This window comes from Sceloporus occidentalis, unplaced genomic scaffold, assembly GCF_023333645.1.
Source record: "Sceloporus occidentalis isolate IW3139 unplaced genomic scaffold, rSceOcc1.0.p SCAF_22, whole genome shotgun sequence".
Classification (NCBI taxonomy): domain Eukaryota; kingdom Metazoa; phylum Chordata; class Lepidosauria; order Squamata; family Phrynosomatidae; genus Sceloporus; species Sceloporus occidentalis.
In genome coordinates, this window is record NW_028317002.1 from 8,626,123 (window position 1) to 8,649,991 (window position 23,869).

Below are 23,869 nucleotides of genomic sequence, written 5' to 3' on the forward strand. Positions count from 1 at the left end.
TGGGTTTTTAGATGTTTCTTGAAAGTTGAGAGGGAGGGAGAATGCTGAAGGTTCCTTGGGAGTAGATTCCAGAGATATGGGGCAGCTCGAGTGAAATCTTGTAGACGGGAAAAGGAAGAGGTGATGAGTGAGGAGGAGAGCCTTAGCCCATGGGAGGAACGTAGGGATCGAGTAGGAGAGTATTTGCTAATGAGGTCAGAAATGTACGGAGGAGCAGTATTATGGATGGCCTTATATGTCAGTACCAGGATCTTAAACTTCATTCTAAAGGTAATTGGGAGCCAGTGGAGGGTTTCCCAGAGGGGTGAAGCAGAAGAGGAGCCTAGCAGCGGCATTTAGGATAGACTGTAGAGGAGAGAGTCGAGACAGTGGAGTGCCAACCAGAAGAGTGTTGCAGTAGTCAAGACGGGAAATAAGGGAATGAACCAGGGTTTTTGTGGATTCTTGGGTGAGGAATGGGCGGATACGAGAGATGTTTTTTAGGTGCAAGCGGCAGGATTTGGCGAGGGACTGAATGTGAGGGATGCAGGAGAGGTTTGAGTCAAGGATGACCCCAAGGCATCGGGCCTGGTTAGTAGGAGAGATAGTCGTGTTGTTTAATGGTGATAGAGAATTCAGGTAGTGGAGTGGAGATGGAGGGAGGGAAGATAATGAGTTCAGTTTTAGAAAGATTAAGTTTCAGGTAGTGTTGTGACATCCATGAAGAAATAGCAGACAAGCAATTGGTAATACGGAACAGGAGAGATGGAGAGAGATCAGGAGAAGACAGGTAGATTTGGGTATCATCTGCATATAGGTGATACTGGAGGCCAAATGAGTTGATGAGTTTCCCAAGAGATGAAGTATAAAGAGAGAACAGCAGAGGGCCAAGGACTGAACCTTGGGGGACACCAACCGAAAGTGGAAGGGGTGATGATGTCTTGACAGAGAAGTTGACAGAGAAGGCACGGTTAGACAGATATGAGGAGATCCAGGAGAGAGCTGTATCTCGAATGCCTATAGAAGCAAGTGAGTCTAGAAGAAGGTGGTGATCAACAGCATCGAAAGCAGCAGAGAGATCCAGTAGTATTAGAATAGAGAAGTGACCTTTTGCTTTGGCAGAGAGCAAGTCATTGGAGACTTTTGTTAGAGCTGTTTCAGTAGAGTGAAGGGGTTTGAAACCAGACTGTAGAGCAGGGGTGGGCAATTAATTTTCCCATGGGGCCACATGAGAAATTGGAATGGTTTTAGAGGGCCAGACCTCTACAAACTACAAACTCCGAAGCCTTGTCCATTTTGTTAACTTATGTGCTGTTTAATAAAGTTATTCAAGCCTACGTCATTGGTAGAGGTGCTTGAATAAGTAAGGCCTGAATAACTATTAGCACAGCACAGAAGTGAACAAAATGAACAAGGCTTCGGAGTGCATACCGTATTTTTCGCTCTATAAGACGCACCTGCTGATAAGACGCACCTAGATTTTAGAGGAGAAAAAAAAGGAAAAAATATTTTGAGCTAAAAAATGGGCTAAAATATTTATTACAATAACTGAATAAGCTATGAACACAGTAAGACACACGCAGTAAGACACACACAGACACAGTAAGACACACACAGACACAGTGAGACACACACAGACACAGTAAGACACACACAGACACAGTGAGACACACACAGACACAGTGAGACACACACAGACACAGTGAGACACACACAGACACAGTAAGACACACACAGACACAGTGAGACACACACAGACACAGTAAGACACACACAGACAGTGAGACACAGACACAGTAAGACACACACAGACACAGTGAGACACACACAGACACAGTGAGACACACACAGACACAGTGAGACACACACAGACACAGTGAGACACACACAGACACAGTGAGACACACACAGACACAGTAAGACACACACAGACAGTGAGACACAGACACAGTAAGACACACACAGACACAGTGAGACACACACAGACACAGTGAGACACACACAGACACAGTGAGACACACACAGACACAGTGAGACACACACAGACACAGTGAGACACACACAGACACAGTGAGACACACACAGACACAGTGAGACACACACAGACACAGTGAGACACACACAGACACAGTGAGACACAGTAAGACACACACAGACACAGTAAGACACACACAGACACAGTAAGACACACACAGACACAGTGAGACACACACAGACACAGTAAGATACACACACACACAGTAAGACACACACACACAAACACAGTAAGACACACACACACAGTAAGACCTCCCTCCCTAACCCCCCTTCTCAGTATCTCCCCTCTAACTCCCTAACCCCCCCTTCTCACGTCATATGCCGGCGCCCAGCGTAAAGCGCCGGCACCCGAGACAAACGCTTCCAACACAGGAGTTTAAGGTAAGTGACCGGGGCGGGGGGGGACACCGGACTCATTGGTGAGTCACCAGGACACTCTTTGCGGGCCGGTCTGAGCTATTTAGCGGGCCGGATGTGGCCCGCGGGCCGTGCTTTGCCCAGGTCTGCTGTAGAGGGTCGAGGAGAGGAAGTTAATGAGGCGATTGTACACAATCTGTTCAAGCAGCTTAGAGGTAAAAGGAAGCAGAGAGATAGGGCGGTAGTTAGTCAAACAGACGGGATCTGGGTAAGTGATGGACCAAGGGATGGATATAGAGACTTTGTGAGGTGTGAAGGGATGGGGTCGAGGGGACAGGTTGTTGGGTGAGAGGAAGAAAGAAGAGTGGCTATCTCTTTGGTTGTAGGGGAAAAGGCAGTTAGTATAGTAGGAGTGGTGTTGAGTGGTTTAGGAGGGAGTTGTAAGGAAGAGAGGTCTTTTCTAATAGTCTCGATCTTCTCTTTGAAGTGGGTAGCAAGATCTTGGGCAGTGAGAGAGGTTTGTGGTGTGGGTGTGGAGGGACAGAGAAGGGAGTTGAAAGTAGAAAAAAGGCGTCGTGGGTTGGAAGAAAGAGAGGATATGAGAATGGAGAAGTAGAGCTGTTTGGTGAGAGAGAGGGCAGAGTTGTAGGTGTGGAGCATGAATTTATAGTGATTAAAGTCTTCGCTGGATTTGGATTTTCTGAAGTAACGCTCAGCCGTGCGGCAGCACTTCTGAAGAAACCGTGTGGTTTTGGTATGCCATGGTTGGCGTTTAAATTGTCGGGTGTAACTTGTAGTAATTGGAGCTATGGTGTCGAGGGATGAAGCAAGTGTGTTATAAAAAGAGGCTGCTGTGTCTGGGCAGGAAAGGGTTAACATGGAAGGTAAGAGAGGTTCAAGTGAGGCTGACAGTTGGGTAATGGTATTGTCTGGTAATGGCCTACAAGTATGAGGTGAGCGCTGTAAGTTTGTCTTGTTAGGGGTTAGCACTGGAGAAAAGGATAGAAGGTGGTGGTCAGACAGAGGGAACGGGTAGATGGAGAAGTCTGAAAGGGAGCATGATCTGGAGAAAACCAGATCAAGTGAGTGTCCGTCGGTGTGCGTAGGGGAATTAGTCCATTGAGAGAGACCAGAGGAGGATGTCAGGGAGAGGAGTTTGGAGCTAGCAGAGTTGTTGGATATATCTAAAGGAATGTTAGTCACCCAGAATAAGACAGGGGATATTAGGAGAGAGGAAGAAAGGGAGCCAGGCAGAAAGGTGGTCAAAGAACTGCGAGGTAGGACCTGGAGGGCGATATATGACAGCAATTTGAAGAGAGAGTGGAGAGAAAAGACGGATTGTGTGAGCTTCAAAGGAACAGAATGAGAGGGAGGGAGGGAGGGCTTGGTATATTCTGGAAGGTGCAGTGAGGTGAGAGAAGGATGCCTACACCACCACCCTTTCTGCCATCACGCCTAGGAGTGTGGCTGAAGTGTAGTCCTCCGAAGGAGAGTGCAGCAGAAGCAGTAGTGTCATGGGAGGGGGATCCAGGTTTCAGTAAGAGCTAGGAGGTTAAAAGCATGGGATAGAAAAAGGTCATGTATACAAGCAAGTTTGTTGCATACCGAGTGGGCATTCCATAGGGCACAGTTAAAGACGGGAGGTAGCTTAAGGTCGGAGATGATAGGAATAAGATTGGTTAGGTTGCGCATGTTGATTGTTTGCTGGTTTAGAGTGATAGGAATAGGGAAGACTATGTGGGGGACAGGAGTAGTAGAGCAAGTATAGGTAGGTTTCACATATAAAGGTTTAGTGTAGAGGTACTGGGATAGCTTTGACAGCAGAGAGATGGGGAGGGATAGGATCTGGAATGCTTTAATGGGGAGTAGTGGGTAGTAAAGGGATCTACAGTTTGGTGCCCTCTACTGGCGTGTTCCAATAGAGCTGGTACTTAACTGCCTATATATTAGAACACCACTGGGGCGGGTGGGAGAGGGGCAGGGAGGGCTGGCGAAAAACCCCAGTTGATTGTGGGGAACATGAAGGTGGGTATTGCAGGTTGTGAGGGCTGTAATAGAGAGTGTTAAATAGTGTTAAAGTGGATGGAGGCAGTAAGAGGGCAGATATAGGAGATAAGGGGTTAGTGGAGCAGAAAGATAGAAAGTAAAATATAACACACTTAAGTAGTGACAGGCATGACATAAATTTTACCAAATAAAAACAAATAAAACAATCAGTGGAAAAATGCTGCAACTCCCAGTAAGGGCATTCCTAGGCCATAAAGCATAGATAGACAGAAAAAAAGTTGATTGACAATTCAGGAACAGAAACAGGAAAATGATAATAACAATACAGAAAACAATAACAGATAATAAAGGAGATCTCTTGGTCCACTCTGTATACCTTGTAGCAAAGTATGCAGGTTTGCTTGGGCTTCAGTTGATTGTGGGGAACATGAAGGTGGGTATTGCAGGTTGTGAGGGCTTGTAGCAAAGTATGCAGGTTTGCTTGGGCTTCAGTTCTGGCGTTAAATGAGATTTTCTTAAGTGTAAAAACTTCCATCGTATCTTTTTGAATAATTGGGATGGCTTCTACATCGGTCTGCTCTACCAGACATACCAAAGAGTACAATACACAGGAGACAATAGCTTGTGGAAGTATCATTTTAAAACAAAAATATTAAATAACACCCACAGGCAGAGAAAATGTTGCTACTCTTTTGCCCAGCTGGCAATGACCTGAAAAAGTAATGACCCTGAAAACCTGGTTCTACCATCTTCAAAATCCTTTAAGTAGGGATTGGTGCATAGCAACATATGACAACCAATGTTCCATCTAATTTTTCTTAATTGGCGTGCGCAGAAAATTTCTCTTGTGCAAAAATTTTCACAGAGCAAAAATTTTGTGCGCACAATATACGTGCCGCATAAAGTTTCACAAAATTTTTTTTTTCTTTTTTGGGGAAAAACTGTTGTGCGCACAATTTTTGGACGTGTGCTCTCTAAAAAAGCTATGTGCGCGCGCACAAGCGCACATCTTAGAGGGAACACTGATGGCAACCCATTACCATGGCAACAGCAGTTTAAAAAACAAATATGGCAGCATGCTGACAGCAGATCTGTTGAATAGCAAACATATTGCCAGCATGCAGGAATAATTTAATGTTTGTAACATCACAGGGTTCCCACTCCACACCGGTCAGCGCCCATAGACAAATAGAACAAATGTAATGTGTGTAGTCAACACACTCATCAAATCAATTTACTGAGGGCCGTCGGGGCTTAGAAGAGGATGATTTACCATTTATATGGATAAGGTGGCAAAATGTCCCCCCTTCCACCATGAGCCCAACAAAATCCTGCACCTGTTGCACATCCATGTCCATGGAAGGGATGGCCCTGCTTTAGTGTACTGTGTAAATGTAATTGTATTGTGCTGTTTCTGTGTTATATTGTCTGTTTTGCAGTCAAGCATTTCTTCTCGTTGCAGGTATGAGTACAGAGTTGAAATGGTCTACCAGTCTTCTAATGATCCTGCAAAGAATATAATCCGAGAGTTTGCATCTGATTTTGAAGTTGGCGAATGCTGGGGTTATAACCGCTTTTTTCGGCTTGACCTGCTTGCCAACGAAGGCTACTTAAATCGCTCAAATGACACGGTCATTTTAAGGTATCCATATAAGGCTATACCTGGTATGTTTTGCGCATACTATTGTTTAATGTCGTGTAAATGGCCATTAAAGCCACACAGCAAGTTTACAAACCTACAATAGCATTCCATTGAAGATATATGAAAACTTGCTTCTGATTGTGCTTTTGTGAGAGCTGGAAAGTATGTATCTTGACTTTTAAATCTTAGGTCACACTTGGTCTCCCTCAGGCTGCATTTAATGCACGCGAACTACCTAACGCCAAATTGTGTGTGTTGAGTCCTGTTAAACTCAAAATGTGCACGTATGATCCCCTTAATGTCCACTGACGGGTCAGGCAGGTCACGAAAAACGGTCACTTAAAGACCTATGACGTGCCTGACACGTCATTTTATTAAACAAGCATAGAAAGTGATCTACGATCACTTTCTTCGCTTAACTGTGTTGCTGTAATGTCTCTATGAGCACCGCAGCCTGGTTCTTAAGGGGTTAACTACGTGTTGAGACATTACATTTAATCATAAAGATAGATAAAGGCTCCAGGCACTCAAGGGTTCCAGCATCAGGCAGATTTATTCAAGGAAGAAAAAGACAACGTTTCAACCTCACAGTGAGGTCTTTTTCAAGTTGACGACGTTTAATCATGACATATCAAATATTCATAATCTAAGGCATTTTTAAACACGCCTAGGAAAGGTTTAGACATTCTGCAATACTAATAATAGTAATTCTGTTAAGTAAAATTTTGCTTTATTTGGGGTGTTTGCCACTTACAGAAATTGAAAACGCATTTTCAAAGCTTGTTTTTATGTGATTAAACATTTTAATTGTATGATTGAACTTAAGTGTATTATCTGTCTTTTACATATAGGTTTCAGGTCCGCTCTCCAACATTCTTCCAGAAATGTAGAGATCAGCAGTGGTACATCTCTCAACTTGAAGCTACTCAGACAACTTATCTACAACAGATAAACAATTTGAAAGAAGTAAGAAGCTCATTATGGCTATTACACTGTTTGAGCAAATGCAAGCCTGTAGACAAGCTTAGGATAGGAGATTAGCCTCTCACAAGAGTGGTTCTCAAGTGTGAAGCATCAAGGTTTTACAATCCAATAAGAATTTATAAGTGTGAAATTTATTGGCATTCCACAAAGCATCAAGTACAAGTGACAAAAGTCGGAATCCCATGGCTGCCTATCCTTTGCTCATTGTGTATTAAAAGACCAAAGACTTTTGTGATGATAAATGTATATGAAGACTAATATATATATATATATATATATATATATATATATATATATATATATATAATTTTATATTTTTATTTTTTACTGTTTCACCTGCTCTACTGAACACTTGTAAGTAAATGCAGGATTAGAGGCATTGCTAGTAGTGTGGAATACCCAACCCTTCCGAGGAGTAATTTATTTAATCAAGTCATGTTTTGCCTGTTTCATTATTTAGGCCAGGACCATTTAAATGTGATGTCTCAAAAGCAGACACTGTTCGAAACGGAAGAATCTTGAAAGTTTTTGTGTAGTGTGATTAAATCTTCAGAGCAAGGAAAATCTGCCAAGGTTGATTTGCTTAACATGACACTCCAGCCATCATATGTAGTTTAATGGGTTTGGCGTTCAAATGTATGTATTTGCCCCCTTCCCCAATATCCCAGACGAGTTGCTGTGCAGGAGATATGTTCAGCTGAATGTGACACTTACAACCTATAACATACTAGAGAGTGCAATTAATGTTTGTTTTTCTGAGTGGAACAGCTCCTTTAACCGTCATCGGGGTGCAGGGCATAGTAGAGCATGTAGATGTAAACTCTCATTCCAGCTGAGGTCCTGAAATGTTACATCATTTTCTGTGTTGGCACAATAAAAGCTATCAATTCTTGACTTACAACTTCTTGAAACGGAACAATTTTTGGTGAAATAATGCCTCACGCATAAAAACAGAACAATTGCTCAATGTCTGACTTCATTGCTAACACGTCCTCTTGAGATTTATTGCTCTTGCTCAAACTGAATTTTTCAAGATGGAATAGTGGTTAAAATGTTCGCACCACTGAATATGTAAAGAATTGTGTAAACCGTTACCCCTTAAGAAGGCTCCTTTACATTTAAGGAAACAAGTAATCTCGGCATTTTTGCTATGTCTATGTTTAACCACAATTTTTTTTTTTTTTTTTTTTTTTTTTAATGATGGGCAGAGGCTTGCTATTGAACTGTCGAGGAACCAGAAGCCACATGGTATGTCTCCACCAGACACACATCTTAGTCCCCAGAATGATGAAAGTCCTGAATCCCGGCCCAAGAAGCCAGATATTAATCTGGAGAACATCCCTTTACCCGCTCCCAGAGAGGCAGAGGAAGAGGAGGATAAAACCCTCCATGATGTGTTTACTGTAAGTCGTTCAGCTCTGTTTTCTAATGGCCTAACATTGTCCGTCCATACCAGCTTTTATCTTTTATATTTTTTTTTCTGCTGATTGTTTTTGGTCCATTCATTTTCAGACACGGAATATCATTTCCTGCTCTATCAGTTCACTCTCTTTCGATGTTTCCCTACCTTCTCTGCCGACAGTTTCCGTGTCCACGTCTCCTCCTTTTCTGCAGGTCTGCATCTTCTTGCCTCTTCTTATTCTACCTTCTTTGTTCATCCGCTTCTCCCTGGTACTTTAGCAAAAGGGTGGAGCCTCTGCTTTACATCCTCTCCCCAAGTTGGAGGAATGAGATAGAGAAGCATTCCTGCACCTTTCCTCTAATCGGTCTGCAATATATGACCTCTTGGCGTACTTCTGTAGAGGCACGGCACTCACCACATGAACAGCCTCTCTCCTGATCCTCAAATTGGTGGAGACAGGGGCACAGAAGCAGTCAGCGGAGAAGTTAGGGAAGACGTTGTGTGAGAGCAATGAAATTTAAATTTGGAGCTCTCTACTTTGTCCCTCCTTGTTTTTGAACTTTCTTATGAATTAATGAAATGGGCACATTCCGGTTAACTTCCAATACAAAAGCATGTGTTTCCCTTTTGGTTTATCAAAATATCAGGATCTTTCTGATGGAGATCTGGATGTGGACCTTGCTGGAGATGATGACGGAAACAATCTAGAAGGCAGCTGTTCCTCTGCCAGCTCTACAGCCACTAGTAATACAGAAGAAAATGATATAGATGAAGAAACCATGTAAGTGTTGACCAGTGTCCTCTCCTTGGATGACAGAATAAATTGGTGACGTGTTTTCTGTTTGTTCAGCTTTCTCATTCTCTATGGTTGGCGTAATCATGATATTATCTGATTTCTGGGAGCAGAACTTAACTAATTTTTTGATCTGCTTCATTTATATTCATCAATGTGTGTTTTTGGCGTTAGTTAGCTAATGAGCTGTTATCGGTTATGAGGTTTTTTTTAATTATTATTTCTTACCAGTTTCGTATGCCAAACAGCACTGCTCTGGCAGTCGGCTAAATGGAAAGGCTTAAAATGTAACTTTACCGTTGTGCACTCATAAGCACACGCACACACTTTGTGTGCATTCAGCACCTCTCACCTTGTAAACTGAAGCCCATTGATGTCAATGGATATTGAACGTGTGACTTGAAAGGTTGCCAACGGAGCACTTGTTGCATGCTGAGATTTGACTTCAGTGTAATATGCTAACTGTCCATTGCAACATTTCATGTTGTGGTTGGGATAGGCAGGTTCTTAAGGAAAGCCAGACTAGTTCCATTTCCTCGTACCTGCGCTCGTACCTGCGCTCGTACCTGCGCTCGTACCTGCGCTCGTACCTGCGCTCGTACCTGCGCTCGTACCTGCGCTCGTACCTGCGCTCGTACCTGCGCTCGTACCTGCGCTCGTACCTGCGCTCGTACCTGCGCTCGTACCTGCGCTCGTACCTGCGCTCACTGTAACATACCCAAACACACACAAGCAACTCCCTTATCCTGTCTTCAGCTTGTCTTCCATGCAGCTTGCGCACACGCGGTGTGATCTTAAAATTAGGAGCATAAAGAGGTAGCTACGGCACTCTACTTACATCTTTACCCCCACTCATTGAGCATGCGGCCATCTTTGTCAAATCTGCCCTTGCTTCAACTAGTCATACCACTGTTGAACACTGATGTCAAAAGGGCACGAGGAAGACACTGCAGTAGCAAACCAGTTACTCAAGACTCAACTTTATTACCATAATCGGGATCTGTTTATATGATTGATCCTTGAAAGATGTAGGGCTGCAACTAACGATTTTTTTAATAATCGATTAGTTGGCCGATAATTTTTTCGATTAATCGGATAAATTTTTTTTTAAAATGTAATAAAAAACGTACAATTTACACTTTCATCTCTTTATCACAATGGCCTCTCTCTATTCACCTTCTTATTTTACTGACATAATAATAAAAGCTACAAGAACCCAAACACAGTGTTTCTCAAACTAGGTTTTAATACAAAGTTATTAGTAAATATTAATTCATATGTTAACTATTTTTCATATTTAATAAAAACTATGAGAAAAAAGCCTTGTTTAAATATTTTTTATTTACCAAACTGCCCCCAGTTATGCACATCTGACCCCCAGCTTGCCACTCTGCCCCCATATATGCCTTATACCTCTTATATGCCAGTGATATGCAACTGAGCCCCCTGATATGTTTTATGCCCCCCTGATATGTCTTATACCCCCTATATGCCACTGAGCCCCCTGATATGCCTTTTACCCCCAGATATGTTTTATGCCCCCTGATATTCCTAATATCGATATGCCTTATACCCCCTATATGCCCTGAAATTCATAATACCCCCCATACACCACTATAACTCACCCATACACCACTCTGTCTCCTCCCCCTCCCATACACCACTCAGGCTCCTCCCCCTCCCATACATCACTTTGGCCCCTCCCCCTCCCATACTCCACTCTGCCTCCTCCCCCCTCCCATACACCACTCTGCCTCCCCCCCCTCCCATATACCACTTTGCCCCCTCCCATACTCCACTCTGGCTCCTCCCCCTCCCATACACCACTTTGCCTCCTCCCCCCTCCCATACTCCACTCTGCCTCCTGTCAGCCACGGAGGTTCAGAAGACACCAGGGAGCCGGGTGGAGAGGCAGAGTGCCGTATGGGAGGGGGAGGAGCCAGAGTGGTGTATGGGAGGGTGGCTCCCATACACCCCTCTGACTCCTCCCCCCTCCCATACACCGCTCTGCCTCTCTACCCGGCTCCGTTACTGACAGGAACCTTCACTGCAGCTTCACAGAAGCCTCAGCGTAAGTGAAGGCGAGTAACGGAGGCTCTCTGTGCGCATCGTTTAGGATGATCCTCTGTCAGCCGGTGGGGGTCTAAACGATGCGCACAGAGAGCCTCCGTTACTCACCTTCACTTACGCTGAGGCTTCTATGAAGTCAGTAACGGAGTCGGGAGAGAGGCAGAGTGATGTATGGGAGGGGGGAGGAGTCAGAGGGGTGTATGGGAGGGGGAGAGAGACGGAAGTGAGAGACCGGCCGACAGTGAGGGGAATCCAGGTCCCCTGCAGCGTTGCGGGGGATCTGGATTCTAGTGTTATAATCCGATCTCTGTTTGAGGTCGGATTATAATTTTTATAATCGATAAAAATCGATTCGATTAATCGATAATGAAAATCGTTGACAACGATTTTCCTTATCGATTATTATCTATTTTATCGATTAGTTGTTTCAGCCCTAGAAAGATGAAAACCTCCCATCAATTGCGTGTGTGTTTTATAATCAAGATTTTACAGTTCATGTTGAGTGCTAACCCCTTCTTCCCTTAACTTTTAATGTAAGCAGGATGCAATTTAATGGGCAAATTTAGTCGGGTATACTGTCAAGTTCATTGTAGAATATTGATTTCATAATTCAGTTAAATTAGACACAGCCCTTTCCAGTGGTGTCTGGCCTTGGGACATTTGGCCCAAAGTACCCACAAGCAAAACCCCGTATTTCCTGTGCCGAGCTAATGACTAAACTTAGTAAATGGGGAGCTACATTTTGCTTTGAGTAATTGCTGAAAAAATGTATTGCTGTATCTGCAATGGGCTCGGGGGGAAAAAGGTTTTGTTCGTCTGGTGGTAATGTGCTTCCCATGTGTGATCAGGTCAGGTGAAAACGATGTTGAGTATGGCAGCAATATGGATTTAGAAGAAGGGGAATTAATGGAAGATGCAGCTGCCACCACTGGAGCTTCAGGTAGGACTAATGACAAATAAATGTAACATTTGAGGCTTGTAACAATAGGGAGTCCCATCTTCCAACGCATGTTACAGACTGTTCGTGTTTTTAGTGGCTCCAGCAGGTGCCTTTTCAACACCCAAGAGTACCGTACCGATCAATTGGATGCCAGCAGAGCTGGTGCTTCTGTACACTGCGTCACACAGAGATCTGTGTTTCTTATATTGTGTAGTTAGTGAACTATAAATAGGACCCTAGGACGTGCCTGCTTCTTTTCCAAGTATTGTTTGCCAAACAAAAGCCTGAATCAATAGGCAGCCATTTCTTGGCTTCTTTTCTGCTTTATATACGGTTTCATTTTTTTTTTCCTTTTAACATGCTCCGTTTTCGTTTGCATGGACTCTTTAAGATTTAACATGTACGTTTATCAAACTTGACTTTAACAACCAACTGGAACATTTTTAACCCCTTAAGGACAATGCCTAAACCCATTGAAAACAATGCATTTTGAGCCCGTACATGTACGGGCTTTGTCATTAAGGGTATAACACTTTGACATACAAAGCAAACCCGTTTGAGTAATGAAACCTTTACCTAACTTGAGAACTTGCTTTCTGTCTAAGCTATCTTACATCAGTCTGTTCCCGAGTTTTTATCTAGAGAAATGGATTTTACTTTGCCCATTGGTAATTTTTTTTCACATTAAGTTTTGCTTTTATATATTATTGAGTTTGGGTTTTCCTAAACAGTGGCATCTCTGTATTTGATTATTCAGACTTCTAGCTTGAACTTTAGTCCTACTACTTTTGTGAATATCTTGATGTGTTTGTAGTGTGGGACATCTAACATCTAATATTATACAGACAATCAATTTCTCTGATAGAACCCCATGGTCCCTAGAATGCCATAACTCAAACAGTGAGAAGTAAAACTGTCTAACCATTGTTCATGAATTTGTATGTCATCGTTGACATCTTGTTGAGACTCGAACTCAAACAATTTCCTTAATCCCATTTTCCCGATCCGTTGAGTGCCTTTACGCTATCATAATTTTTATTGGGTTTTTTTTGTTGTCTTTATTTGAGTTGTTCCTCTTGATTATTTGTTGTTTATCTGGCCCATGGGCCTTTTACATTCCTCTGGCATTTTTGACTTTAGAGTGTATATAAGCATCAACGTAAGTGTCTTCACGCTGTTGGTGATTCTCTATTGATGAAACGTATTACCTCCAATGTGAAATAATTTTTTTTACCTGTTACCCACAATTAATTTTGTTCCCTCTTTCTGTTTCACGAATGCAAATCCTTCCAGTTATTGGCTAGGTTGATGGGTCAATTTTTTTTTTCCCCCCATTTTCAGCTAGTAGCCACAGTTATAGCAGTGGAAGGAGCTCAAGACGCTCAGGAAGCAACATCAAAACCTCCAGCAGTAGCAGTCTTTTGGGACTGGATCCTCTACTTCTCATTCACTTACTTGACCTGAAAGACAAAAACAGCGTAGAAAATCTGTGGAGCCTACAGCCCAGGCCACCTACATCAATCCTGCAGTCTTCAGGTACCTTACAGTATATTTGGAGCTTTTAAACAGAATCAAGAGCAAAAAGCAATTCTTCTGCAAAGCCTTAAATAAGGTTCTATCTCCACGAACACAATGGAATGGTGTCACTAATGACTTCATTGGTGTTTGTGGTCACACAACCACATTTTAGGCTTTGCACCATAATTGCTTTATATAAAACCAAAGGCAGAAAATCAAACACTCTGAAGTCAGAAAATGGACTGCTGGTATGTTACGTACCATGATTTCTCTTTTATGGTCTTACTCGGGTTTTGTCAGCTTGCCGGGACTCAGACATGGAAATTAACCTGACCTTTGCCATTTTAATCTTTCTCTCCTTATTGCAGTGCGGTGTTAGATGGTATTCAAAACCTAAAAGTATAGAAATCTGAAAAAGGGATAGAGGTCTATTAAAATAGATTGAACCTATAACCGTTTAGTGTAATTATCTTTGCCGCAGTGTCAGTAGCACAAGTATAAAAATCTGAAAAAGGGATAGACGTTTATCGAAATAGATTTGACCTATGACCATTTAGTGGAATTATCTTTGCCACTTTGTAACTAGCATTATTAAAATTTTAATAAGACTATTTCTGAAGCACTTGGAAATAATGAATCTGTTCAATAGAGGACAATGTGGTTAGAACAATTTGTGTGTTCCTGACAAAGATGCATTGAATTGAAACAGAATAAATCTGTTATAAGTACAAAACATACTCCAAAAAAGTCTATTAAACAGTCTCCCCTCCTCCTCTGAATGCCGACTAATCCCAAACCTTGTTTCTTTTTGTGACAGCTGTCTGTCACGGAATGACCCATCTGTCACTACGGGTATATCCTACCATAGTGCCAGCCGTGTCAAAGGTGAAAGTATCCGTCCAACGCTTTTCTGGAAGCATTAAGGTGATAGTACAGTACTGCTGAATAGAATGTCTTAGCACGATCTATTCAACTGTTTAATTCTCAAAAGCTGCTGTCATTTTTGGAAGTTCATACTAAAGAAGTGAAAATGTTTAATATACCGCTGTATAGTGGTACCCTTTAAGGACACCCTTTAAGGACTGCAGCGTTGGCACAGAGAGAGCTTGGCGCTCTGCAGCAGACGTGCAAAGACATGCAAGTCTGCGGCACAGTGGCAGGACTGGAGGTCACCACACGGCCCCCAACTTTACCAAGCAACATCCCCGCCTGTGCCATCCTTGTCCCGGAGTGGTGTCTGTGCGTGTGTCTCTCTCTCTGTGCGGTGTGCAGACTGATTCAACATGCAAGAAGTGGATGTGATGTCACTTCCTGCCCACTGAATCAATCACACACTATATGCTGTAAGAGTGTGAGAGCATCCAATCAGATCACGAATCGTTTTGGGTCGGTTCTCTCATAGTGAGCCTTTCACTCACAAAGGACAACTAATGTGTCACAAAGCAGGTTTTTTTAAACACAAAATAGGAATTATGTTCCCCAAAATAAAAAGGTGAAAGTCCTTATACTGTGGTATAGTTAAGTAAGAATAAATTAGACGGTCTAAATCAGAAATGATTTGACTGGTGTTGGTGACACAGGGAGTAATTTCAATTTCGAAGGTCTTTGACAGGTGTAATTTCTTTGTTTGAATTGGTTTCAGTGAATGCAATGCTGGTTGGGACCACTTGAGGTACGGTAAGCGGACCAAAGACAAGGTCCACTTCTGTAGACCATCTACTAGAGTGCCTTCTGCTGCTAAGTCCACTTCTTGCAGTTGTCGGCTGTGGCGATGAGAATTCCACATCGTTTGATTTTGTAGCTGGGGTAGCGAACGGATAATCCACCCTAACACAATATCTAATGTCTAATACAAGATAGAATGAGCTGAGGAACGGCAATCTACCAAACCTAGTAATTGTTTTACTGCCTCAAGGTCAGCTGTTGGCTAGATTGTAGACACAATGACTGTATTTTAGAATAAATCATGCATGCACTGCTTAAGTACAAGGTCATGCCGTTTATTGTATCACTTGTCAGAAATAATAAAGTCTAATGGTTGTTTTATGTCTTTCAATCCTGATTGCTGCTATACACAATGTGATATTCCCATAACCTCTCCGCTCTCATTTTAGAAGTCTGCAATGCCTGTAGTTTCACATAAGACAGGGCTTGACAAATTTGTTATAAATCTAGGAGCCAGCTAAAAAAGTTAGGAGCCAGGACTTTTTTTTGCCCAGCACTTAGTCTCGCACTTTGCCCCCAGCACCCGCACTTTGCCCCCAGTCTCGAGTTATTGATTGTTAACACCAATCACAGTCCTGCCCAGACAAACCCAGGTTTCAGCATGTACTGGCTGACTTGGCATGATAGGAGTACATGCTGAAACCTGGCTTGCTGCCCCCCCCCTTGTGTATTGATGCTGCACATCACTTAGAGCCCCATGTGCCATGCCCCTCCCCCCACTTACACAACCATGCTATCACACACACACTCATTCATACACCCTCCTTCACCCCCTTACCTGCACTGCAGATCTCTCACACGCAGACTTCCATAGGGGCCCTGCTGCTTCTATCTCTGTCTCTCTGCACGAACTTCTCTTGTCCCGCCCACTGGGAGGAGGAACAGAGCAGTCATGTGCTGCTTCCTGTGGCCACTCCAGCACAAGAGACGCTCCTTGCATATTAAGAGTAACGCACAGCTAAGCAGTGTGGCCCCCGCGGGGATTATTTTCGGCCGTTTTTGTTTTTTTTTATTTCGGCATTTTGCCGAATATGTGTTTCGGCCACCGGTTTGGCTCACAAACACCTAGGCGCCAGGACAAAATTATCAGTCGGCATGGCGACCTGGCGCCTGGGATTTGTCGAGCCCTGACATAAGAGATTGGATTTTCTTTTGGTTCCGATGAGAATTTTCTTTAAAAGCCTCTATAGCTTGTGTGTGTGTTGGGGGGGATATAATGTATAGTGTGTGTATGGATGTGTGTGTGTATATATATATATATATATATATATATATATATGTATAGATATATATATCTATTAATTAGTGCTGTGCAGTGTTTTAGACGTGTGGAAAAAATGCTGTAACGTAAGAATCACATGGCAGCAACTCAATGCATTTAGGCATGTGGACGTAGTCGAGACAACTTGCTGAAGCTCAAACCGAGCATCAGAATGGGGAAGAAAGGGGATTTAAGTGACCTTGAACTTGGCATGGTTGTTGGTGCCAGACTTGCTGGTCTGAGTATTTTGGAAACTGCTGATCTAATGGGATTTTCACGCACAACCATCTCTAGGGTTTACAGAGAATGGTCTGAAAAAGAGAGAGTATCCAGTGAGCGGCAGTTGTGTGTGTGTGTGTGTATATTCCTTGTTCACACCATTTGGTTTTGGCTTTTTCACTCTTTCTTTATTTAGCCTCGTGTTCCCGTAAAGAAAGAGACCAACGAAGACAGCAGACCTCTTGGCGAGTTTCCCCAGACCTAAAGATGCTTAAGCGCTATAAGTGTCAAGTGTTAGAAGTTCGCAGCAAGCTGTCTGCTGTCAAAAGCCAGTTGTGTGAAGTCCGAAGCAGTGGCACCGGGGTCAGTGAAGGCCAAAGCGGTGGCTCCGTGGATGCTGACCTCATGACTGCGGGAAGCGCAGATGGATGTAGCAAGTTGCAGGAGCTGGGCATGGAGCTGCTCAGGAAGTCTTCTATTGCAAGCTGCTATGTTCGAAATTGTAAGTATCTGTCCACTTATGAGGCGGAAACCTAACTACAATGAAAGATTTGAAGTATAATGCTTGATGTGTATGCTTTGAAATATTTTGTATTACTTTGATGCGTTTTAGTCTTCGCTGTAATCATGTGTGTTTTATGATCCTAAGCTGTATTTCACAATGCACACTGGTTTTGCCGTTTAAAGGTCTTTAAATCCCACAACACATAGTGCCGCAGCGTTAATTCAGCTGAATACTATAGTGAAGTGCCATAGATTGCAGCTGTGATATAGGTCAACAATGCACTCAACTATACTTTCATTTGTGCCTGCACAGAAATGCAGCATTTGTGTGAGACCAGTCTGGTCTTTTAATGCTGAGTAAACTTGTTTGCCATCTCTTACTCTTGGAGGACAGGGTAGTTTGCTTTATTGATCCCTGAATGACAAATTAGACAAGCACCCATATCTCTTCTAAGATATTTCTGTCCAATTGTTATAAATTGATTCATTCTCTACCCTTTTACCAGCATACCTGAGAACTTGCCCGTTCAGGCTACCTGCTGCACTCTTTGTGGCTGGCATAAAGAGATGTGGCTAGCAGCTCATAAGGTGGGGCAAGTGACCTGAAGGCCGTAGGATCATTTATTCCAGCTGGTAGGATAGTAATATTACTCCAGGTTTGCCATTTTTGTTTATCGCTTTAGGATGAGAATTTCCTTCAAGCGGAGGTCTTGCCTTTCCTGCCACCCCTTCTGGTTCCTAAGTCTTACTAGGCTAGGTTAATCTTGCTCCTGGTTTTATTGGTTTATTTGTTCCAATGTACGTAAGTCATTCGGACTGCTTTAAACATAGGATGTAGTGGTATAAATTGCAAATTGTATTTAGTTTTCTATGTATACCCTCCATGGTACACTGTTGAAAAACAGGGGCTTCTCTGTACCCTGTAAAAAGCGCAGATAGGTAGGGGTTAAACGTTTGTGCAAGCTTGTGTATTTAATGCCTAATCATCAGTTGTCAGCATATTCTGTCTGCGTTGTTTCAACATTTACCTTAAATACAGAATGTATGCTTTTTTTTTTTTCTACAACAGTTTAATAAATGGTAGGTCAGCTAATCGTGTTTATCTTTTAACATGTATACTCTATTAAATATTCCCAATGGAATATTCAGGGAAAAGGCTTTCATAGGCTCTAAGTGTTGCATGCTTATGATCTGGGGCGGTGGCTGCCTAATTAAATATCTTGCGTTTCAGCTAAAATAGGGTTTTTATGCCTGCGGATATTTAGACCATGTTATTGCCAGGGTCAGCCGTGGACCACTACCGAGGCATTCATGCCCTAGGTGCAATTTCACTTTCTAGGCATCGTTAGTATCCTTTATTATGATTTCCCCAATGCTTCTTTCAGTACATACATTCAAAGGGTATGGCAAAACTAGAAGAGGGCCCTGCTCACAACTTTACAATCTAGAGGATTTGTGTTGCACCCTTCGTCGCAACAGACTGCTGCAGAACTGAGTAAACCTAAATATTTGCAGACATGTTATATTTTGTATATGTAAATGTTTGGTTCACTGGTGCTTGTTTTCTGCCAACTGCTTCAGTGTCCCTGTCTCCATATCAAGACTTGCGTATTTGGGTTAATACAAATTATAGTTTCCCGCTCTCCCTTTCTGTAGCTCTGTCCTCTTACCTCTTCTTGTTACTCCGTTAACCAGGCCTCTCAGAGCCCTTCTGCAAAAGGGGTAGCCTGGTTAACGGAGCAAATACCGGGGAGAAGCAAAAAAAGAAGCAGAAATGGAGACGGGGACACTAAAGCATTTGGGAGAAAAGGTAGCGAGAAATTGTGTGACAAACTTTATTTCCAAATGTGGAAAAAGCCCTCCGAATTTAAACCGAACCAAAAGGACAGGGAACTAAATGAGTTGCCCGAAAATGGACTCAAATTTTGTCCGAGACAAGGATATTTTGTCTCTTGTGAGTGCATGCCTAGATGAAGGCTTAGGCTGAGGGCTTTCAGTATATCTGCTCTTCCCATTAAAGAAAAACTACACATTTCACGTCTAATGACGGCAATGAGAGAGAACGTCCAAAACTTTGCTTCTCTTTCTATCCCCAGGAAAAAAATTACGCTCTAACAGAGGTAGGATTTTAGCCTCGGCTGTGGTGTTTTTTTCCCTCCATTTCTCTAAACCGCATGAGGCAATTGTGTGCTTCCGTCCAGGAAAGGCATAACTCTTCAAAGTTCAGATGATAAAGCTCCCGAGGCTTCTATGGCCTCAATTATTGGATTATGTAATGGAATGGCAATGGTTTATCTGGCTGTTTGTGGACGCTACCAGTCCCGCCAAGCGCATTTCACAAAAGGCTCACAGCTGGACGTGTTCATAAAGCAGCTGCGTGGCCGGATATATGCACCTTTACTACGTACTAAATATAAGCTTGACGTTCTGAAATCGAGAGATGCACCCGTTGGTCAGGAGCTTCTTCAGCTGGTCCTAACCAAATGCTTTGCTACCGTTTATTTGCCCTCCTCATTGAATATTGTCGGTTGCGATGCATCCCATCATGGCTGGCAACAAAAGCCAAAGACGTACATTTGTTTTTCTTTAGGCAATGCAGCCGTTGGTGTTTCCCTCCCGAATGCATTTTTGATGTATAATAGACTTCTGAGCATCATATTTTGTGTAGTATCTTTTCTTATTTATAGGGAAAGCAAAAGACTAGTAGGTAGGCGCTCCTCAGTTTGATGGCTATTGCCCCCCCGTAAAAACATAAGAGCGACTACCATTTGTAGACTGCCATATTTCCTTAAAGAAAATGTCAGATCCTCTGGATAAAGAGATTATTAATCACCGTGTACTTGTCCTGTCTTTTATTCTCCCTTACCTCTGTTGGTTTTTGTTAATGTGAGTAATGTCTCTGCAGCTACTGGAAAGAGAAGTAACTCGCCCAAGCACTCTCGCTCGGGTGACAGGGCAGGAAGTCTGTCTCTCAGGAGGGCTGTGGACTGTAATGATGGGAGTCATCGTGCCAAAGGAGAATGTCAGACTGCGTCAGAAGGTACCGTTACATCTCAGTAGATTATTTAAAAGAAGCTTCATTAAAGTACTAACCTTAATGTTTAACGCCTCTCTGGCACACAGAGATTGTTTTGGTTTTTTCAGTACATTTTAAGTCAAGGACATCTCAAAATATACTGTGTGGTGTATGTATGTATATATATATGTATGTATGTGTGTGTGTATATATATATATATATATATATATATATATATATATATATATATATATATGTATGCAGTATTGTCCATATTGTGAATTACCTCTTCTGTGGCTTTGCTTGACTTTTTTTTATTATTATTTATTTGTATGCTTTAGTTTGTGTTTCTGGTACACAGCTGTGTTTTATCTTCAGGGAAAAACCACTTTAGATAACCCATATATTGCCAAAAAGCAAAATGCCATATGCAGGTATTGAAAAACTGCTAATTTTCTTTTCCGTTACTCTTGGATATTCTATGTCTGTTTTAAAGGTTGTAGTGGTGGCTCAAAGAATAGCAGTAGGCATGGATCACCAAGATCTCTTACTGGTGGCAGCCCAGAAATACCATGTAGCTCAAAGACAGATGACAGACAGTCTGACCTACTGAGCTCTAAAATACAAGCAATGTGTATGGAGAAGTCCAGGAGAGTCGACAACTTGGGGTATGTGGTTTGTTGGCTGGTTTTTTGGTGACGGATGAGAGAATATTGTGTGGGCTATGAAAAAATGTGCTGGGTTTTCCACCTATGTTCAGGCATGTTTTCTCCTAGGTCAAATTCAAAAAGCTGGAATGGGAATGATATGGCACAGCTGGGAAGCCTGGACAGTGATCCTGAAGCTGGAGAGATTAACCCAATTTTATCTGATGGGGCTTCGTCCTATCCTGATGAAGGTAGTCTTATAAGGGCCTTAATAAAGATTTAAGCTTATTTACCTTATAATATTTACTTTAAATTAAAATCAAATAACTTTGATCTGATAAAACGCTGGCAGAATTTTAGGTTATACACCCACATGTTAATGAGAACATTTAACCTATACAAGCTTTACTATTTTGTGAATGCAAAATCATTGAATCGTTCAAATGAAGGCAATAAACTATATTACTGTGTTTGGATATGACCATTCATTTTCTTTTTAATGTGGGCAGCTGCCATTTGGAATTCTGATGCAGGTCTCAACAGACTGTAAACACTACACCTTATTGTTTCTTTTTCTCCACTCATTAAAGAGAGTTGGATTCATTTTCTGTGTTGAACAGGACACGGAAGTTACTGAGGCTTCTTTGTACACCAATAAACGTATATAAACTCTTGGTGCCTTGACACACATGTTCTAGTCGAGTCTTACTGCTTGAATAAGTATTCTATACTGCACTTCACAGCCAGGAGGAGGAAAAAGTGTTTAAATCTCCCTTTATCAGTGGGTTCAAAGTGCGGTGTCATAGCACACAGCATGTTCCACCTGTACAACCGCACCCCGGTTGGACAGTGTCAGAAGTCTTACCTTTTTATATACGTGGCATAAGATTTTTGGTTTAAGAGGCTAGTGTATACCCCCTCTTCAGTGAGCCATTTGCCAATAAGGCTAGGCTGTTATTGATTTGCATGTAGTTAAATACACTGGGTTCGAAGCAAAATGTTTTATTATTGTGACTGCAGCGTTGCGTTATGTAAAATGTTTGTCATATTGAATTACAATGGTAACTGAAGTCCTTCTTGCCATCCCTGTGTTTAATGTTCAGCTACTGCAGTCGTTATTCAGACCCAGGGCTTTGATTACATTATCCAAGTGATATGGCTCCATATTAAAGCAGCAAATTTACAGGCAAAACTCGCTAAATCCTGTCCGTAGCTGACTATAGGCAACCTATACACTGCACTGTGAAATGGGAAGAATTTGCTTCCTGCAGGGGAAATCATTTATAATGATGCATAATAATAAAGTAATAGACTGAGATGCACAAGGGGCCGCATCGTGCATCTTCCGGCATACTCAGGTGGCCCTTTCCCAACTATTGTTTCCGAGCATTGTTCATTTCGAGTCTTGGTTTTTGTAAGTGATACTGAAGTGTTTGTCTTGCTAAATCTGTGCTCCTCCACCCATGTGCTCATTTAAATTTCAGTGACTGTAGTGCGAGCAGAGCTTATATTACGGTGCCAGCATCCATCCCCAAATGCAGTGTGAAATAGTGTGTAGGCGTTGGCATTTACAGGTCTTTCGGTGACACAGTAGAAGAGACATTTTCACGCTTAGTCATTGGTGCGTGATGTGATGCTGATCACTGGATTAACCGTTTCATTCCTGAAGTGAATCTATAGCCTCTAATGAAGTCTGCTATAGTTGTGCTAGTACTACTGATGTATGTTGTTGTTTTATGTTCTAATGACTCCTGGTTTTGCATTGTGACAGCTGCTGTGTGTTCAAAGCACGTCCTTCACATTTTGCCGGGAATGAGCAGTGATAGTGACATTGAGTGTGACACTGAGAATGAAGAGCAGGAGGAAAACATCACGTGTGCTGGCTTTAATGACACTTACACGGCACAGCCTCCAGGTGAAGGTATGACGCTCCTCCAAAGTCTGATCTCATAATAGTGTCAATCAGACCTTTGTAGTACTACGTCCTATCGCCTTACAGTACTGTCTGCGGTTTCTTGCTTCACGCACGGCTGAATTTTGCAGTACGTATGATTAAATCCTTTTTTTATATGCTTTAATGAGCTTTACATGCATTCCATTTCTTTTGCTGTCTTTTGAATAGGACAGGATAATATCCACTGTGCCAGATGTGTTTTGGGCTGCCTCAATGTTGTCACTTGCCTGGCCTTATTTCTTTGCTGGTACAATGTATAATACCGAGCTGCCATTCCTAAGTCCATATATAACTAGAAGGATTCAAAGAAACATACACTTCATGCCTTCATTACAATGCACTCATGTCACCCATATTTAAGATCCGAAAGCATTACCCAAATGTTTTGAGGTCTACTACACTTAGCCACCCCAAGTGCACCCATCCACCTAACACTATGCTTTAAATAGAATGAATATTCCAATCAGGATAAGTGTCTATCGATGAAATTAACTTCTAGCACAAAGCAAACTACTGATATCAGTGGCTTTGGTAGATATCAGTCATTGGAGTTTAACCTTTTGGAACCCACCGCTCAAATATTTAAATTCTTCAAAAGGATTGCTTACAACTTTGCCAGCCCTCTCGTTATATTCAAACCCTGCCATGTTGTAATATTTGAAGGTAAGATAAAGTTTCACATTTGGCCAATATGTATAGTGAAATACGTTTCTGAAACGATTGTGCAAATCAGGACAACACATTGACTATAATTTTAATATTTGCGGCTAGCCATTCGTTGCTGTGGTGTCTGAGTTTGAAGTCCGGTTCCAG

General features: G+C 42.3%; 1 protein-coding gene across 1 annotated transcript in view; it reads left to right on the forward strand.

Moving 5' to 3' along the window:
- LOC149300964 (E3 ubiquitin-protein ligase TRIM37-like) overlaps positions 1–23,869 on the forward strand; it is a 48,961-nt gene that overhangs the window by 23,976 nt on the left and 1,116 nt on the right. Inside the window, exons 13-23 of the mRNA XM_089484545.1 lie at positions 5,843–6,022; positions 6,874–6,988; positions 8,215–8,409; positions 9,056–9,189; positions 12,120–12,211; positions 13,553–13,747; positions 17,131–17,436; positions 20,344–20,478; positions 20,952–21,123; positions 21,232–21,353; positions 22,874–23,023. Coding sequence (XP_089340671.1) covers positions 5,843–6,022; positions 6,874–6,988; positions 8,215–8,409; positions 9,056–9,189; positions 12,120–12,211; positions 13,553–13,747; positions 17,131–17,436; positions 20,344–20,478; positions 20,952–21,123; positions 21,232–21,353; positions 22,874–23,023 — 1,796 coding nt within the window. The remainder of the gene's footprint in view (positions 1–5,842; positions 6,023–6,873; positions 6,989–8,214; positions 8,410–9,055; positions 9,190–12,119; positions 12,212–13,552; positions 13,748–17,130; positions 17,437–20,343; positions 20,479–20,951; positions 21,124–21,231; positions 21,354–22,873; positions 23,024–23,869) is intronic.